Here is a 21,788-nt window from a genome sequence, read left to right as displayed (position 1 = left end):
GAATGATAGGCGACATTTTAAAAAAGTGCAGTTTCCTTTGAATTTGTCAGATAAGTAAACAGTCCTTCAAATTAAAGATGAAAAAGGTTGTTTATAGATATTATCCACAATGAAGTTACAGTAAAACTAAGCACACAAGGGAAAGTACATTCATATACACATGAAGTACACATATGTGTAAGAATCATGTTAACCACCAGAATATCGTCTCGTTCTCCTAAAGCCAATATCGAATATCCTTTGGTGAGCTGACCGTATCGTCACACCCCTAGTTTAATAGCACACCAACCCCATGACATGACACTTCCACGTGATGTAGAACAGTAGTACCACATTTTAAACGTACACACACATCTGAAGAATGTAAAAAATAAATATATTTGGTGGGCCAAACAAAATGACTCGGCGAACCAATGTTTGGTTTGGGCGATATGACCTCAAATCTATATCCTAATAACAATATATGTCACCATATATCATTTGGTATATGATTGATAATAGAAGAATTTCAAAGCGGGTTACAAAAGCTCCTAATTTGGCAGCTGACATATGCAGTAACATATTGTGTCATTTCTAATTGTATTATTTTGTTAAAACAATTATTATTAATGTACTTGTTTATTTACTGTTAATATCTGGTTACTTTCTTTGAGAAAATAATACTGGAAATGATGTAATATTTTACTGCATATTTCAGCAACTAAATTAGGAGCCTGTGTAGCCTGTTTTAAAATGGTTCTATTAGTAATTCTATATGAAATAATATATCGCAAAATCAATTTTAAACCATATCGTCTATCCATAGTAAAAAGTCCTGGTTTGTTTTTATTGTCCTGTGCATAATGTTGTAAAGAGCAGCGTGTTTGTGCGTCACTGAGATTTCAAGACAGTTCATACGAGAACTTGTTTTTCCTAAGTGCATGTAAAAGTACTGAATGCATTGTGTGACTGAGCAGAGATGGTGTGTTTGTCTTGCAGACGTCTGTGAAGAACATCTTCACCCTGAGCAACAGCAGTGGAGCTTCAGGATGGAGCCACAGCCCTCCCACATTAAGAAGGAAGAGGAATACCCACTGATCCCCCATTTTAAAGAGGAAGCGGAGGACCCACTGAAACCCCATTTTAAAGAGGAAGAGGAGAACCCACTGACACCCCATTTTAAAGAGGAAGTGGTGGATCCACTGACTCCTCACGTTAAGGACGAAGAGGAGGATCCTCTGACACCCCATTTTAAAGAGGAAGAGGAGGACCCACTGACCCCTCATGTTAAGGACAAAGAGGAGTACCCACCGACCCCTCACATTAAAGAAGAAGAGGAAGACCCACTGACCCCTCACATTAAAGAGGAAGAGGAGGAACACAGCATCAGTCAGCAGGGAGATCATATTGAAGGACTGGAGGAGGTTGATGTCACCAAGATGCCAGTGACTGGTGTCCCTGTGAAGAGTGAAGATGATGAGGTCAAAGGTGAAAGTGAGGAGAAGAGAGAGGCGGAGCCTCCAAGCAGCAGCTCAACACAACACATGACAACAGAAGCTGATGGAGACCACTGTGGAGGATCACAAGCAGACAAGATCTTAGCTCCACTATCAGATAGTGAGGACACAACGTCACACTCTCCTGACACTGATGATGAACACTCTAAAGATGATGCAACATGTCACACTGACAACACTCACTTCACATGTTCTCACTGTCACAAAACTTTTAAATACCATAGTTCTCTGAAAAGACACATGAGAACACACACTGGAGAAAAAACGTTTATCTGTTCAATCTGTAGTAAAAGTTTTGTAGAAAGTCACACATTGAAAGTACACATGAGAACACACACTAGTGAAAAAACTTTTTCTTGTTCAATCTGTGGTAAAGGTTTTACACAATGGCAATCTTTCAAAAAACACTTGAGAACACACACTGGTGAAAAACCCTTTTCCTGTTCAACCTGTGGTAAAGGTTTTACACAAAGTCAACATTTGAAAGGACACATGAGAACACACACTGGTGAAAAACCCTTTTCCTGTTCAAACTGTGGTAAAGGTTTTACTAAAAGTCAATATTTGAAAGTCCACATGAGAACACACACTGGTGAAAAACCTTTTTCCTGTTCAACTTGTGGTAAAGAGTTTACACAAAGTCAGAGTGTGAAAATGCACATGAGAAAACACACTGGTGAAAAACCTTTTTCTTGTTCAACTTGTGGTAAAGGTTTTACACAAAGGCAATCTTTGAAAAGACACATGAGAAGACACCCAGGAGAGAAAGTGTGTAGTTGCAGTGTGTGTGGTGAAAGATTGTCTTCTAAGTACCAGTGTAAGAAACACAAGTGTGCTGGTGAGAACAGCAGCAGCAAATGAAACTGCAGGATTTGAAATAAACTGTCAAGACTTTAATGTTGACTTTCTAACAACATCAGCACATATAACATGTGTGACATCATTGTTGTTTGTGTAACTATCTTTTTAATATGCTTCTACATTTATAGATTAGATAGTTTAAAATATGGAAGTATTCCATATTTGTATTTCTACTTGTTAATAATCCCATAGATTAGCCCCTCTTTATAATATACATATTTACTAGGTTAGGGTTAGGGGCGATTGCATGGAGGACACAAACAGTTTTTGGCCGTGCGTGTGGTGACAATGTTCCATTCATACATGATGTTCTATAGCCTACATTTCATTTCCTTTTCATAGCTTCACATAAAGAGATTGTCATATCCAAACATATTAACACATTCAATCATTTGCACGCCTCAAACTAGTCAACACAGTCGCCCTCACTATCAGCTTAAAGGTAAAGGCTGTCCAACTACCATAACTCAACCTGTACTACTACCATAAGTCAACTTAACTACTACCATAACTCAACCTGTACTACTATCATAAGTCAACTCAACAACTACCATAACTCAACCTGTACTACTACCATAAGTCAACTTAACTACTACCATAACTCAACCTGTACTACTACCATAAGTCAACTTAAATACTACCATAACTCAACCTGTACTACTATCACAAGTCAACTTAACTACTACCATAACTCAACCTGTACTACTATCATAAGTCAACTTAACTACTACCATAACTCAACCTGTACTACTATCATAAGTCAACTCAACATCTACCATAACTCAACCTGTACTACTACAATAAGTCAACTTAACTACTACCATAACTCAACCTGTACTACTACCATAAGTCAACTTAAATACTACCATAACTCAACCTGTACTACTATCACAAGTCAACTTAACTACTACCATAACTCAACCTGTACTACTACCATAAGTCAACTTAACTACTACCATAACTCAACCTGTACTACTACCATAAGTCAACTTAACTACTACCATAACTCAACCTGTACTACTACCATAAGTCAACTTAACTACTACCATAACTCAACCTGTACTACTACCATAAGTCAACTTAACTACTACCATAACTCAACCTGTACTACTATCATAAGTCAACTAAACTACTACCATAACTCAACCTGTACTACTATCATAAGTCAACTTAACTACTACCATAACTCAACCTGTACTACTACCATAAGTCAACTTAACTACTACCATAACTCAACCTGTACTACTACCATAAGTCAACTTAAATACTACCATAACTCAACCTGTACTACTATCATAAGTCAACTTAACTACTACCATAACTCAACCTGTACTACCATCACAAGTCAACTTAACTACTACCATAACTCAACCTGTACTACTACCGTAAGTCAACTTAAATACTACCATAACTCAACCTGTACTACTATCACAAGTCAACTTAACTACTACCATAACTCAACCTGTACTACTACCATAAGTCAATTTAACTACTACCATAACTCAACCTGTACTACTACCATAAGTCAACTTAACTACTACCATTACTCAACCTGTACTACTATCATAAGTCAACTTAACTACTACTATAACTCAACCTGTACTACTATCATAAGTCAACTCAACAACTACCATAACTCAACCTGTACTACTACCATAAGTCAACTTAACTACTACCATAACTCAACCTGTACTACTACCATAAGTCAACTTAACTACTACCATAACTCAACCTGTACTACTATCATAAGTCAACTCAACAACTACCATAACTCAACCTGTACTACTACCATAAGTCAACTTAAATACTACCATAAGTCAACCTGTACTACTATCACAAGTCAACTTAACTACTACCATAACTCAACCTGTACTACTACCATAAGTCAACTTAACTACTACCATAACTCAACCTGTACTACTACCATAAGTCAACTTAACTACTACCATAACTCAACCTGTACTACTACCATAAGTCAACTTAACTACTACCATAACTCAACCTGTACTACTATCATAAGTCAACTCAACAACTACCATAACTCAACCTGTACTACTACCATAAGTCAACTTAACTACTACCATAACTCAACCTGTACTACCATCACAAGTCAACTTAACTACTACCATAACTCAACCTGTACTACTACCATAAGTCAACTTAAATACTACCATAACTCAACCTGTACTACTATCATAAGTCAACTTAACTACTACCATAACTCAACCTGTACTACCATCACAAGTCAACTTAACTACTACCATAACTCAACCTGTACTACTACCGTAAGTCAACTTAAATACTACCATAACTCAACCTGTACTACTATCACAAGTCAACTTAACTACTACCATAACTCAACCTGTACTACTACCATAAGTCAATTTAACTACTACCATAACTCAACCTGTACTACTACCATAAGTCAACTTAACTACTACCATTACTCAACCTGTACTACTATCATAAGTCAACTTAACTACTACTATAACTCAACCTGTACTACTATCATAAGTCAACTCAACAACTACCATAACTCAACCTGTACTACTACCATAAGTCAACTTAACTACTACCATAACTCAACCTGTACTACTATCACAAGTCAACTTAACTACTACCATAACTCAACCTGTACTACCACCTTAAGTCAACTTAACTACTACCATAACTCAACCTGTACTACCACCATAAGTCAACTTAACTACTACCATAACTCAACCTGTACTACTACCATAAGTCAACTTAAATGCTACCATAACTCAACCTGTACTACTATCACAAGTCAACTTAACTACTACCATAACTCAACCTGTACGACTACCATAAGTCAACTTAACTACTACCATAACTCAACCTGTACTACTACCATAAGTCAACTTAACTACTATCATAACTCAACCTGTACTACTATCACAAGTCAACTTAACTACTACCATAACTCAACCTGTACTACTACCATAAGTCAACTTAACTACTACCATAACTCAACCTGTACTACTATCATAAGTCAACTTAACTACTACCATAACTCAACCTGTACTCCTACCATAAGTCAACTTAACTACTACCATAACTCAACCTGTACTACTATCACAAGTCAACTTAACTACTACCATAACTCAACCTGTACTACTACCATAAGTCAACTTAACTACTACCATAACTCAACCTGTACTACTACCATAAGTCAACTTAACTACTACCATAACTCAACCTGTACTACTACCATAAGTCAACTTAACTACTACCATAACTCAACCTGTACTACTACCATAAGTCAACTTATAGTTATTTTCCAATATGTGTGTTCATTTACTTGTCACAGTGTAGTCAGACAAATGTAAAAATGAGTCATTTAGAAGTTGAAGTTTGAATCCGTCTCACCTTCATTATAAAGCAGAAAAAGGCTGAGAAGAGATTGAATGAAAACATGCCTTGCTCTGAAATGCTGTCAGGACTGACTTCTACCATTTCAAGAATGACGTCTTCCACCAGCGTTAGTGTTGGGAATAACAGAAGATGTAATATGGATGATATTATCTGATGACTAATCACAACCACACATTATTTCAAATGAGATCAAGGTTAATGACATCATAGTTTAACTGTAAAGAATTGCTACACTACATTTTTGATGACATCTTTAAAAAATGGTTCAATATAAAAAGAAGAAATACAATATACTATTACACCAGCATGTTTTGTAAGTCTTTCCATTTGATCATTTGGAAATGCTAAATGTATTATTGTATATTCAAATAAATCACCCCCATCATGTTTCTTTATGGGCAATTTTGACTATTAGTTTTTAAAATGTGTTGTGAATAATGGAGCTGTATTCATTTTGTTTGTATTTAAAAATGGTTTAGACATGTTTAAAGGGGAACATTATCACAATTTCAGAAGGGTTAAAACCATTAAAAATCAGTTCCCAGTGGCTTATTTTATTTTTCGAAGTTTTTTTCAAAATTTTACCCATCACGCAATATCCCTAAAAAAAGCTTCAAAGTGCCTGATTTTAACCATCATTATATACACCCGTCCATTTTCCTGTGACGTCACATAGTGAAGCCAACACAAACACGCATGGCGGAAAGAACAGCAAGCTATAGCGACATTAGCTCGGATTCAGACTCGGATTTCAGCGACTTAAGCGATTCAACAGATTACGCATGTATTGAAACGGATGGTTGTAGTGTGGAGGCAGGTAGCGAAAACCAAATTGAAGAGGAAACTGAAACTATTGAGCCATATCGGTTTGAACCGTATGCAAGCCAAACCCACGAAAACGACACGACAGCCAGCGACACGGGAGAAAGCGAGGACGAATTCGGCGATCGCCTTCTAACCAACGATTGGTATGTGTTTGTTTGGCATTAAAGGAAACTAACAACTATGAACTAGGTTTACAGCATATGAAATACATTTGGCAACAACATGCACTTTTAGAGTGCAGACAGCCCAGTATTCAGTAATTAATATATTCTGTAGACATACTCTCATCCGCTCTCTTTTCCTGAAAGCTGATCTGTCCAGTTTTGGAGTTGATGTCAGCAGGCCAGGGAAGCTAGGGTCGATATTCTTCTCTTGATCATCTTCGGTGGCATAAGGGACGGTGTGAGCCAAGACATCCAGGGGGTTTAACTCGCTCATCTGCGGGAACAAACTGCCGCCATTGCTTGCCGTGCTACCGAGGTCCTTTGTCCCTGAATAGCTCACACACTCCGGCAGATTCAATGGGGGTCTGGCGGCAGATTTCTTTGACTTTATGGTTGGAAATGCATCTGCTTTGAATGTCGCAGGATATCCACACATTCTTGCCATCTCTGTCGTAGCATAGCTTTCGTCGGTAAAGTGTGCGGAACAAACGTCCAATTTCTTGCCACTTTCGCATCTTTGGGCCACTGGTGCAACTTGAATCCGTCCCTGTTGGTGTTGTTACACCCTCCGACGAGGCATGATGTCTCCAAGGTACGGAAAACAGTCGAAAAAACGGAAAATAACAGAGCTGATTTGACTCAGTGTTTGAGAAAATGGCGGATTGCTTCCCGATGTGACGTCACAACGTGACGTCATCGGTCCGAGAGCGAATAATAGAAAGGCGTTGAATTCGCCAAAATTCACCCATTTAGAGTTCGGAAATCGGTAAAAAAAATATATGGTCTTTTTTCTGCAACATCAAGGTATATATTGACGCTTACATAGGTCTGGTGATAATGTTCTCCTTTAAAGAAAAAAAAATCAATGGGTGGATGGAACTCAAATTTATGTGGCTGCAACTTTGCATAATAATTGTTGTAATTAATTTGAAGTAATGGAAATATTTCAAATGAGATGGAATAATGGAAAGCATTATTATGACAGAAATTGTCAATCATTCATGCTGTTGTCTCCAGCAGTTGAGAGCGTCATTGTCTTCTCACTGGGCTCTCTAAACAAGCTGTAGAGCAGCTGCAGTACATCCACAATGCTGCTGCTCCAGTCCTGACACAACCCGCAAAAATGAGCATATTAGTAGTTTGCTCAGAAGAATAGAGTGTAAAACATCTCTGCTGTTGTACTAGTATATGTTCATCTTCTTCTATGACATGCTAGAGTCACATGAACCATTCCCAGCTCTGGGAACCTCAGTGAGTGTTCTCCTGCTGGTGGCCAGAGTCATGTTTCACTTTTATGCTCCTAAAATCTACAATCATATTCCTAAAGATGTGAGACAGGCATTAACATTGGCAACGTTCAAATCCAGCCTGAGAACACTTACTAAACCAATAAGAAAACTGAAAAATATCTCATCTACACACTTTGGAAGTATAAAAACACTTCAACTTAGATGATAATATATGACAAATGATGGTTGACCCTGACTCTAGGTACCAACAGGAGACCACTCATTGAAGTTCCCAGAGCAGGAGATGCTTCATATGGCTCTCACATGTCAGAGATGTACTTTGGCACAAGACCATGAAAACACTTGCACACAAGCAGAGCTGTTTGAAGGCCTACTGAAATGAAATGTTCTTATTTCAACGGGGATAGCAGATCCATTCTATGTGTCATACTTGATCATTTCGCAATATTGCCATATTTTTGCTGAAAGGATTTAGTAAAGAACATCGACGATAAAGTTCGCTGATAAAAAAAGCCTTGCCTGTACCGGAAGTAGCGTGACGTCACAGGTTGAAGGTCTCCTCACATCTGCACCTTGTTTACACCAGCAGCGAGAGCTATTCGGACCGAGAAAGCGACGATTACCCCATTAATTTGAGCCAGGATGAAAGATTTGTGGATGAGGAAAGTGAGAGTGAAGGACTAGAGTGCAGTGCAGGACGCATCTTTTTTCGCTCTGACCGTAACTTAGGTACAAGGGCTCATTGGATTCCACACTCTCTCCTTTTTCTATTGTGGATCACGGATTTGTATTTTAAACCACCTGGGATACTATATCCTCTTGAAAATGAGAGTCGAGAACGCGAAATGGACATTCAAAGTGACTTTTATCTCCACGACAATACATCGGCGAAGCACTTTAGCTACGGAGCTAACGTGATAGCATCGGGCTTAACTGCAGATAGAAACAGAATAAATAAGCCCCTGACTGGAAGAATAGACAGAAGATCAACAATACTACCAAACTCTGGACCTGTAACCACACGGTTAATGCTGTGCCGCCTGTCGACGCCATTGAAGCTAACTTAGCTACGAGACCTCGACAGAGCTATGCTAAAAACATTAGCTCTCCACCTACGCCAGCCCTCATCTGCTCATCAACACCCGTAATCACCTGCGTTCCAGTGATCGACGGCGCGACGAAGGACTTCACCCGATCATCGATGCGGTCGGCAGCCCAGAGACGGAGGAAGTCAACCCAGACAGGTGAGGACAGCGGCGAGGCGGCAGACGGCGTTGTAGCTTTCGACGACACCCCGGCCGCCATCAGAGTCGGCAAGAAACATATATTTCCCCAAAGTTACGTACATGACATGCACATAGCGGCACGCACATACGGGCAAGCGATCAAATGTTTGGAAGCCAAAGCTGTAGTCACGGTAGCGCGTCTGCTATCCAACTTGTTGCAGCCGCCGCTAATACACGATCCCACCTACAGCTTTCTTCTTTGCAGTCTCCATTGTTCATTGAACAAATTGCAAAAGATTCACCAACACAGATGTCCAGAATACTGTGGAATTTTGCGATGAAAACAGAGCTGTTTGTATTGGATACAATGGTGTCCCAATACTTCCGCTTCAACCCGTGACGTCACGCGCAAACGTCATCATACCGAGACGTTTTCAGCCGGAAGTTTCCTGGGAAATTTAAAATTGCACTTTATAAGTTAACCCGGCTGTATTGGCATGTGTTGCAATGTTAAGATTTCATCATTGATATATAAACTATCAGACTGGTAGTAGTGGCTTTCAGTAGGCCTTTAAGAACCTTCTTAAAACCCATTTTTATTCACTGGCTTTTAACCCAGCATGAGATTTTAAACTGTTTTTAACTTTTTTAACTGTTTTTAACGTTTTAACTCCTTTTTATCTAACAAATTGTTCTTAGGATAATTTGTATTTGCTTTTTCAATGTGTATTTTACTTCTGTTTTAAATGTTATTTTTTAGTCTGTGCTTTGCCTCTATTTCTTTGTGGTGTTCAGCCCTTTAATTGTTCTTCAACTGTGCTTCTTTTTAAAGGGCTTTATAAATAAAGTTGGTATGGTATGGTATATATATATCTGTATATATAATATACTGTACACATATTATGTATATATTTGTATATATGTTAGATCTTTTATCGCTATATTAGTCTATTTATACCTGCATTGTCCTTTCCATCCTTACACTTTCCATCATTGTAACTGAGCTACTGTGTTGAACAATTTCCCTTGTGGATCATTAAAGTTAGTCTAAGTCTAAGTCTAAGTATGGTATATCATGTCATGTAATATGACTTCAACATATTTGTGTTAATATTAGACTTTGTTTGTAAACCAGTTCTACTTCTGACTATTTATTTTATTTTGTATTGAACAATTAAACATACATAAACAATGTACACACACATTAAGGTACTTTCAATACAATATGAGTCAATGTTTTTCAATATTTTACTCAGCAATATAAAACACATCACATTAAATACAATCCTCCTACAAACAAAACATGTTAAAGAAAGTCAAAGTAAATATGAGAGACCATACGAATAAGATTAAAATAAAAATATATATAAATGAATAATAAACTTGTGCTTATTTAAAACCACTTAAATAATTCCAATAAATATAATCATTTAAGGGCTTTTTCTATTTGGTACAATCTTTCAAGATTGAATTAATAAAATGAAATCATTAACACAATGTGAGAATTAGGATTTCACTTCAAGAAAGAGACTTTTGTGTATGAGAGCAAATGTTTCACACTTTTTAAAAATGATAGAAATTCACGACACGATCGATCAACGCATGCGCGAAGATCACGTCACTTCCTTTTTTTTTTGACAAATCTCCTGCGACATCACGCTCTGTGATATTTCAATGTTTTGTATAAAAATATATTACCTAAGAGTAAAAGGGAAGAAGAATAAGAACATGTGGAAGGGTAAATTTAAAAGAATCAGGCAGTAATATCGCTACAATTTCTACCACTTTCACTCTTGTCATTGCAATGAATGTCGCACGGGGGCGCCACTGAACACCATCATTAAAGGTTTGTTATTTACTTTCCATTTATTTTTTAAACATTTTATATCACATAGTTATTGAAATAAATATTAGAGCAAAGAAAAGCATGATAACAGTGACAGCAGGCAATATCTTATATAGAGATGCCGCATCGACCTCTTCATCAGTGACGTCATTCCCAGCTTCCGGTGTAAACGGAAGACGGCAGAACAGAGCAGTCCTGCCTTGTAACGTCAAGTGTGCTAACTGTCGTGAAAGCACATCGACGGAGAAAGACGCTAATAAGTCAGTCTTATTATTTCTTATCCAGTTTGAAATATTTACGTCGTATAAAATACATCTTTGATTCTTTATTTAAGGATAAATCGTCTGGATGCGCTAGAAGCACTTTGCCGCTTCTCCTGCTATCTTTGCTTGTTAGTTAGCTTAGCTCGCTAGTTAGCTTAGCCTGTTAGCTGCTAACAGAAGTTATCAACACATCGCTAAGTAGAGATCAAGTGTGAGAGTAAAGTGTTGTGATTGTGTGAAAATGTCTACATTACACATGTTGAGAGCGTTGGTGGATCAGCGACTAACTGCTGCCGTTGAAGAAATATTTGTAGTGTTAGAAAGAACGATAGCAGAATACGAGGCGGAACTTTCTAGAACAAAGGATCAGAACAAGCTACTATTGGACGCTGTTTTCAAGAAACATCAAGTTGTGTTACACAGAACAGGTTAGTTGACTTCTTACTCTCACATGTTTAATAACTTTATATTTGACTAATATCAAGAAAAAGACATTTGTAATATATCATATAATCACATCGACCAGGGGTGGAGCAAGTCAGAGCTGGGCCGGGGGCGGGTCCCATGACGGGGCCCCCTCAACCCAAATATCAAAGCTAATTCTAACATCATTTGACAACATACACATGCTTCTCTGGGTTTACTACCAACAATCTTTAACCAGGTTTTAAAACGTTTGCCAGCCATTTTTGCTAAAATTAGCATTTTCCCGACATGTATTTATTTTCTCACTTTCACCACAGCATCACCCGTTCACAGGATGTAGAAAAATTATCAAAGGGGATCAGATTTTTTTATTTTGCCTATCATTCACAATCCTTTTGTAAGACAATAATATGTTTTTATTTTTTATGCATTCTAAGTCGTAAACAAACGTTAGCAAAATCTTAACTCTCCTAATTCTAACAATGGAGTCAATGGGAGCGCCTCTATTCTGCTCACTAAGCCCTCTAAATAAGAATTAGTTGATCAATATAATATACCCAGAATGCTATCTCTCTAAAACATGCTGTAAAAATGCATTTTCTCTGGAAATATGCCTTATAATAGCCACAAACTGGAGGATACATTTTTAATTAGGATAACATTTGAAAAATAGTTTAAAGTTTTTAAATTTTACAGGGTCTACCTCAACTTCTGCCCCCCTGTGGCCCCAAAAGGGACAAGAGGTAGAAAATGGATGGATGGATGGAAAAAGACACATCATAGAAAGATGCATGAAAGATAAAGTTGAGTTAATGAAACATGTAGAATAGATTGTGTTCTACACCCTCTGTTGTTTAAAAAGGGTACAGTTAGGGTTGGACCATTATGGCAAAAATAATAATCACCATTATTGTGATTGATATTGTAATCACCATTAATTACACAATTATTTTCATATGAAAACACCAGTATTTATTTTACTACCAAAACTCAACTTTAAATGTATCTTTGGAAAAATGTCTAAATTTGTGTATACATTTTAAAATACTTGTAATGATTTAAGCATGTATTTTATTATTATTATTAGCTTTCATGGCTGAAAAGACACAAGTGACAACAGACAAGCTCCTACTGGATATTAGTTAGCAACAAATAAAATAATAGTAAAAATAAATGTAAATAACAATGGCAATATAAAAAACAATATAATTAAGTTTTTTGTTTTAATTGTTTTAAGGTCCATTTTTTACCTTATACACGTATTTTACTACCATTTAAGTGTGTGCTTTTTTGTCAATAAAAAATGTATAAAATGTTTAGTTAAGTGCAGAATCTCTCACATTTATTGGTGCAATTTATATTTGGACCATTTTTAACCAGAACTTTGGGTCAAAGCATAATAATTGTGTAAATGCATCAATAAGTTCATTATGTTTGTGTGAGGTGCTTTTTTGAAACCTTTATTTTGTCAGCGCAGTCAGGCCTATTATTGTGAAGGGGGAATTGTATTGCTGTTCTCAGCTTGATGTGTGGAGGCGACTTGAGGGTGTTTAAAAAGAGGAGAGCGAGAGAGAGACAGAGAGAGAGAGAGAGAGAGAGAGCGAGAGAGAGAGAGAGAGATTCTGAAGTTGCGACTGCTGTCCTGTTTGTACATTAATCCTACATGGATGATGTCGTTCACAACAACACAATCAGATGAGATGTGTTGTGGGTGTATGGATTTTCCTTGCCAGCTTTAGCTTCGTAGTTTAGTCGCTATTTCGATTGACCGCCTCAAGGACGGGACAGTTGTGTGTTTCATAGTAACGTTACTAGTCGTTGTGACATGTAGAGGACTAGGAGGTTTATTACCATTGCGGGGGAATTTTCTGTGTCTACGTACCTTCGACACATCCGTACACCCACCGGAGTGACGCCACGCTTTCTCCGCCGTGTGTTTGAGGAGCCTGCAAAAGACCTGCACATACATGTAACAATCATGTTACATCAATAATACAGTTTGCTGTAAACATAAAAAAAAAAAAACAGTACAACCAAAAAGGATAAAGGTTGGCGTTTTAGCTTAATGCTAACATACAATGGACGAGCACATTGACAGGCTAACAAAAAATAGCACTGCGATGGTTTTAAACTCCATATGAGTTGGGACATTGTGTTAGATGTAAATATAAACGGAATACAATGATTTGCAAATCATTTTCAACCCATATTCAGTTGAATATGCTACAAAGACAACATATTTGATGTTCAAACTGATAAACTTTTTTTTTTTGCAAATAATCATTAACTTTAGAATTTCATGCCAGCAACACGTGACAAAGAAGTTGGAAAAGGTGGCAATAAATACTGATAAAGTTGAGGAATGCTCATCAAACACTTATTTGGAACATCCCACAGGTGTGCAGGCTAATTGGGAACAGGTGGGTGCCATGATTGGGTACAAAAACAGCTTCCCAAAAAATGCTCAGTCTTTCACAAGAAAGGATGGGGCGAGGTACACCCCTTTGTCCACAACTGCGTGAGCAAATAGTCAAACAGTTTAAGAACAACATTTCTCAAAGTGCAATTGCAAGGAATCTAGGGATTTCAACATCTACGGTCCATAATATCATCAAATGGTTCAGAGAATCTGGAGAAATCACTACACGTAAGCGGCATGGCCGGAAACCAACATTGAATGACCGTGATCTTTGATCCCTCAGACGGCACTGTATCAAAAACCGACATCAATCTCTAAAGGATATCACCACATGGGCTCCGGAACACTTCAGAAAACCACTGTCACTAAATACAGTTGGTCGCTACATCTGTAAGTGCAAGTTAAAGCTCTACTATGCAAAGCCAAAGCCATTTATCAACAACACCCAGAAACGCCGCCGGCTTCTCATGCAAATAAAAGTGTTCTGTGGTCTGACGAGTCCACATTTCAAATTGTTTTTGGAAATATTCGACATCGTGTCATCCGGACCAAAGGAGAAGCGAACCATCCAGACTGTTATCGACGCAAAGTTAAAAAAACAGCATGTGTGATGGTATGGGGGTGTATTAGTGCCCAAGGCATGGGTAACTTACACATCTGTGAAGGCACCATTAATGCTGAAAGGTACATGCAGGTTTTGGAACAACATATGCTGCCATCTCAGCGCCGTCTTTTTCATGGACGCCCCTGCTTATTTCAGCAAGACAATGCCAAGCCACATTCAGCACGTGTTACAACAGCGTGGCTTCGTAAAAAAAGAGTGCGGGTACTTTCCTGGCTCGCCTGCAGTCCAGACCTGTCTCCCATCAAAAATGTGTGGCGCATTATGAAGCGTAAAATACGACAGCGGAGACCCCGGACTGTTGAACGACTGAAGCTCTACATAAAACAAGAATGGGAAATAATTCCACTTTCAAAGCTTCAACAATTAGTTTCCTCAGTTCCCAATCATTTACTGAGTGTTGTTAAAAGAAAAGGTGATGTAACACAGTGGTGAACATGCCCTTTCCCAACTACTTTGGCACGTGTTGCAACAATGAAATTCTAAGTTAATAATTATTTGCAAAAAATAAATAAAGTTTATGAGTTTGAACATCAAATATCTTGTCTTTGTAGTGCATTCAACTGAATATGGCTTGAAAATGATTTGCAAATCATTGTATTCAATTTCCCAACTCATATAGAAACAGGGTTTGTACAAAGGTTTAACAAATAGGAGTTTAGTTGAACAAAACTGACATAAAACAACAGATGCATTTTTACTTACATACATATATTCACCAAAGTGTGTAGAAACTCAACTTTGTACTACTAGGCCATCAAACCTTAAAACTCTGATTTAGTATGGGACATTATTGCCAGGTCTTCTTGTATCACAAAATTGTGAAATGAAATATTTTCCACTCACAAAGACCCAAACATCCACATTTTTAACCGCTGATTTGTATTTTTGATGTTCAGTTGGCCGACCAGAGGAATTAGTTGTCACTACAACTAACTGCATCTTCTTACATCACACCTTCAACCATCCTCCATTGCAGCAAATACATTACATTTCTTACAAGTATTATTATCACTGAAGGACAGTAGAACAAGCCTAAACATGCTACACACAAAGGACGGGCAAGCTAAGAGCTAAGCGAGCCTCTAAACTAGCTTGAAACAAGAAGAAATAAGTGCTTAGTCGTTTTTCCCATTCAAAATAAATTGGCAATTTTTCAAACTTCAACCATTTACACATTTTTCAACCGATTCAAACCATTACACCTTCAACGTATTCCACTGATCCTGGAAATTCAAACTATCATATTTCCAAGTTAAAAAAAATCCAGGAATTCCCAGAATTTCCGTTTTTTATTGACCCTTTTTTCTGGCGACGACTCCTTTCCCATTTTTCAACCCACTTCAACCGTTCTACCGTCAAATAATTCCTCTTAATCAGGACAAAAAACAAGGTTGTTTTTCGAACTTGAAAAATTCCTGTTTTTTCCGAAATTCCAGGAATTCCATAATACCATTTCTCAATTAAAAATGTTACTACTTCAACACCTCAGCCTTCCCGGTAAGGTCTATTCAGGTGTACTGGAGAGGAGGCTACGCCGGATAGTCGAACCTCGGATTCAAGAGGAACAGTGTGGTTTTCGTCCTGGTCGTGGAACTGTGGACCAGCTTTATACTCTCGGCAGGGTCCTTGAGGGTGCATGGGAGTTTGCCCAACCAGTCTACATGTGCTTTGTGGACTTGGAGAAGGCATTCGACCGTGTACCCCGGGAAGTCCTGTGGGGAGTGCTCAGAGAGTATGGGGTATTGGACTGTCTGATTGTGGCGGTCCGCTCCCTGTACGATCAGTGTCAGAGCTTGGTCCGCATTGCCGGCAGTAAGTGGGACACGTTTCCAGTGAGGGTTGGACTCCGCCAAGGCTGCCCTTTGTCACCCATTCTGTTCATAACTTTTATGGACAAAATTTCTAGGCGCAGTCAAGGCGTTGAGGGGATCTGGTTTGGTGGCTGCAGGATTAGGTCTCTGCTTTTTGCAGATGATGTTGTCCTGATTGCTTCATCAGGCCAAGATCTTCAGCTCTAACTGGATCAGTTCGCAGCCGAATGTGTGAAGCGACTGGGATGAGAATCAGCACCTCCAAGTCCGAGTCCATAGTTCTCGCCCAGAAAATGGTGGAGTGCCATCTCCAAGTTGGGGAGGAGATCTTGCCCCAAGTGGAGGAGTTCAAGTACCTGGGAGTCTTGTTCACGAGTGAGGGAAGAGTGGATCGTGAGATGGACAGGCGGATCGGTGCGGCGTCTTCAGTATTGTGGACGGTGTATCGATCCATTGTGGTGAAGAAGGAGCTGAGCCGGAAGGCAAAGCTCTCAATTTACCGGTCGATCTACGTTCCCATCCTCACCTATGGTCATGAGCTTTGGGTTATTACCAAAAGGACAAGATCACGGGTACAAATGAGTTTCCTCCGCCGGGTGGCGGGTCTCTCCCTTAGAGATAGGTTGAGAAGCTCTGTCATCCGGGAGGAGCTCAAAGTAAAGCCGCTGCTCCTCCACATGGAGAGGAGCCAGATGAGGTGGTTTGGGCATCTGGTCAGGATGCCACCCGAACGCCTCCCTAGGTAGGTGTTTAGGTCACGTCCGACCGGTAGGAGGCCACGGGGAAAACCCAGGACACGTTGGGAAGACTATGTCTCCCGGCTGGCCTGGGAACGCCTCGGGATCCCCCTGGAGGAGCTGGACCAAGTGGCTGGGGAGAGGGAAGTCTGGGCTTCTCTGCTTCTTCAGCATTGTCCACACCTTTAAGTCAGGACTTTGGGAAGGCCATTCTAAAACCTTCATTCTAGCCTGATTTAGCCATTCCTTTACCACTTTTGAGGTGTGTTTGGGGTCATTGTCCTGTTGGAACACCCAACTGCGCTCAAGACCCAACCTCCGGGCTGATGATTTTAGCTTGTCCTGAAGAATTTGGAGGTAATCCTCCTTTTTCATTGTCCCATTTAAAGCAGTCGTTCCATTGGCAGCAAAACAGGCCCAGAGCATAATACTACCACCACCATGCTTGACGGTAGGGATGGTGTTCCTGGGATTAAAGGCCTCACCTTTTCTCCTCCAAACATATTGCTGGTTATTGTGGCCAAACAGCTCCACTTTTGTTTCATCTGACCACAGAACTTTCCTTCAGAAGGTCTTATCTTTGTCCATGTGATGTCAGATGAAACAAAAGTTATTTATTATTTTTACTACATTGTCCAGGTAGCTTGCCCATCACTGTCTATTTGGCCTAGCTCACATGTCAATAGTTTGAATACTGCAAACTTCAATACAGTAACACCTCATTTGTTCTGCAGACGTCCAGCGGGTGTCAGCGGGGAGTCATGAAGAGGAGTGGCACACCAGTGTGGGACAGAAGGAGCTGGAGCCCCCACACATTAAAGAGGAAGAGGAGGAACTGTGGAAGCAGCTTCAAAGGTTGGAGGAGGCTAACGATGAAGATGAAGCTCAGTCCTTCCAGCTTCATCACAGTCAAAGTGAGGAGAACAGAGGGGCGGAGCTTGTAAGTCAACACATCACAGAAGCTGATGGAGAGCATTGTGAAGATATCAAGTCAGAACCAGACAGCATCTTTGCTCCACTGTCAGACATGGACCACATGATGTCACACTCTTCTGATCACAGTGACCACATCCAAAAACCTTTGGAGAGTAAAAATGACTCTAAAGGTGATACGAGACATCACACTAACAACAAACACTTTGACTGCTCTGAATGTGGGAAATTATTTAGAAAGAAGAGTAATTTTACAAGACACACGAGAACACATACTGGAGAGAAACCTTTTACTTGCTCTGTTTGTAAGAAGATTTTCTCCAGAAAGCTACACATGACCACACACATGAGAACACACACTGGGGAGAAACATTTTACTTGCTCCGTTTGTAAGAAGAGTTTCTCCAGAAAGGAACACATGACCACACACATGAGAACACACACTGGAGAGAAACCTTTTGCTTGCTCAGCTTGTGCTAAAAGATTCAACACAAAGAATGAAAAGACCACACACATGAGAACACATACTGGAGAGAAACCTTTTACTTGCTCTGTTTGTAAGAATAGTTTCTCCACAAAGCTTAACATGACCACACACATGAGAACACACACTGGTGAGAAACCTTTTGCTTGCCCTGTTTGTAAGAAGAGTTTCTCCAGAAAGGAACGCATGACCACACACATGAGAACACACACTGGAAAGAAACCGTTTAGTTGCACTGTGTGTGATAAAACATTCAGGTTTAAGTATCAGGTCAGTAAACACAAGTGTGTAACAGTCATGGAAGCTGCAGGGATGTAAAAACACTTAAACAGTGATTGTGCTAAATGTAGTTTAAAAACACAGCATGTTTAATATGAATGTATATTTGATGTTGTATGTAGTGCTTCTCATCTTCTAGTCTTATATGTTGTCCTGTACTTACTGGTTAAGTTGTGTGCATGTATTGAATATTATATATGTAGCTACTATTTCATTCTATTTTCTCATTGTTTAAAGAGATGGCATCTTATTTAAATTTGTTTTTTTTTGTGTCTAAATAAATCACAATTTGTTTCCATTTCATTTTATTGATGTTATTATCCAATTAAAAGTATGAATGAATAAAATGGTTAACAAAATGTGGACTCTGGTAGATTAGCAGCATTGTTACATCATGGATGTTAACTACTGCAAAACATCAACAAAGAAGAAAAATGCTGAAGTTAGCAACACATCACTGAACTTTAGAGCCATCGTGAGTGGAGTTGCTTGTTTTTATTGCTGCATTTGTACTTATTTCACCTCACATCTTCACTTTTAATCCTAAAGTCTTCTTCACATATATTGTTGTAGGCTTCTAACATTTATGTTTCTGATGTGTGTGTGTAGTCTGTGGAAAGGGTTGTTGTCCCTTGTGGATCCAATTGTTCACTTGCATAGATACATCTTCATCATCATCATCATCATCAGACATTACCGGTCCAATACTGGACAAAACCTTAGCATTAATGTTTTAATATAAGTGTGACCTCATTATTCCTTGATAATAAGACTAAAAATACAGATTTAAGCACCTCTTGTAGTATTCCAACTCGCCACACTGAGAAATGGGGGCGATCATGAGCTAGCAGATGCATGTTGCTATCATGTTTTATGAGCGAGGAAGACAGCATTTGTGTTTACTTTTTGTCAGATCCAAGTTTTAATGCTCTGCTGAATAAATGAATCACTATGGCTGCCAATATGGAGGATTGTTTATATATTTAAGATCAAATACTTCTCTTAACAGCTAGAAAAATGACACCACACACTCAAAAAATGACTGATTGGATAAACTCAATTAAAATGAGGGCAGGATTTCCATCCAACAAATATATGTTGGCCCAACTCAAAATTAGTACATTCTCACAATACAACAAAAATGTGTTAATCCAACTAATTTTTAGCAAATAAAGCCAAACTGAAATTATTGCAATAACTACGCAAAATTGATTTACATTTGTCAGACTAATTTTTAACAAATACAGCTAAAATGAAATTATTTTGGTTACTAAGTGAAATTGATTTATATGTGCCCAACTCAAAATAGATTGGAAATTAAGCAAGCTAAAAATCACCCTAGATCCCATAAAAACACATCAGACAAAACCTGGTTGGTATTTTTAATGTAGACTAATTCCTTAATTCAACAATCTTGAATATAACACCACAAGATGTCAAAGTTACTTGCAAACACAAACCAAAATGTTGCGTTTGAGTGAAAACAAAACATCAAGAAGTCCATTTGACATAAAGATGTCAGATTTGCGTACCAACACAGACCAAGAACTTAGTTTTATATAAACAAAGATGTCAAATTGACTTGATACAAAGCATAGAGAACTCAGTCTTAGTTATAAAACACCAAGAAACAGTTTTACCTTTTCTTCAATAACTCCAGGCAAACTTTACGAGAAATGGTTCTCCAAAAGAGTTTAAAGTGGTGTAAAATGAACACTCAGGAAACTGCAAAAACACATTTGAGTCCTGCGCAAGTGTGCTAATGTAGCCATTAGCCTAAATGTACTAGAGTTCCATCCATCCATTTTCTACCGCTTGTCCCTTTTGGGGTTGCGGGAGCCTATCTCAGCTGCATTCAGTAAAGAAAAGAAAACAAGGCAAATACAAAATTCCCATGCATCAAATTGGCAACAAACAAAAATAAATAAGAAAAACTTAACATTCACAGAGCAGGAATCTGATATTAATGGGATGTTAGCAAATAGCTTTTGAACATTAGCAAGTAAAAACAAAACATGAGACAGTACTAGCTATTCAAAAAATATATATAAAAATCCAAAATCTTGAATGGAACTCAATCCATTTATCCTGAGTTGAGTGATGAAACGGAGGAGAGAAGTGTGGAGGGTCGTCACACTCAGAGATCAAATGTGGAGGTAAAGTTGATCCAGTCTAAACCCTAAAGTCATCTCTCTCCACTCCCCATGACTGCATTTCATATGTTGATTGTGTACTTCAGCACTTCACTCTTCTTCCCTGTAACTTAGTCCATTCTGAGTCCAATTCTCAAGTTGAAAATGTTGTAGGTCATATTGTCTTAAATGGGTGAAAATGAAGGCAAAAACAAAAATAAAGATCCGATGATGAAGTTTGTCAACAAGTGTTCACCTCTCATGCAAACAACTTGATTTCCAGCTGCTGTATCTTTGTGTTCAGCTTGTGCCCATCCAGGTTCATTAGGATCTTCTGGAAAAACTCAAATGTGTACTTGAGGTTGTCTGCAAAGCTTAGATCAAGGGCATAAATGAGGCCAAATATCATTATGACCCTCATGATGACAATGTCCACGTTGCTCAGGACTTTAAAGCCTACGATAACAACTCCCACATCCTCTGGCTGCCTATCGCCATCTCCACACATTATGTATATCTCATAACTGTGAGGGCAATGTCCCTTTCTGCATCCTCAGTGGCGGAGGCCTGAACAACAACACAAAAACAGAACACTTGTGTTAGGTAAAATGCTGAACA

General features: G+C 38.7%; 2 protein-coding genes across 2 annotated transcripts in view; both read left to right on the top strand.

Moving 5' to 3' along the window:
• LOC133570631 (uncharacterized) overlaps positions 1–21,788 on the top strand; it is a 682,377-nt gene that overhangs the window by 318,944 nt on the left and 341,645 nt on the right. The gene's annotated exons all lie outside the window — the stretch shown is intronic.
• Positions 187–2,673, top strand: LOC133570606 (uncharacterized). Its single transcript, XM_061923292.2, has 2 exons — positions 187–243; positions 1,200–2,673. The coding sequence occupies exons 1-2, from the start codon at positions 187–189 to the stop codon at positions 2,355–2,357; spliced, it is 1,215 nt and encodes a 404-aa protein (XP_061779276.2). The 3' UTR covers positions 2,358–2,673.

Source organism: Nerophis lumbriciformis, linkage group LG28 (assembly GCF_033978685.3).
Source record: "Nerophis lumbriciformis linkage group LG28, RoL_Nlum_v2.1, whole genome shotgun sequence".
NCBI lineage: Eukaryota > Metazoa > Chordata > Actinopteri > Syngnathiformes > Syngnathidae > Nerophis > Nerophis lumbriciformis.
The sequence above is the reverse complement of the archived record's forward strand: the minus strand, read 5'-3'. Positions and strand labels throughout refer to the sequence as shown.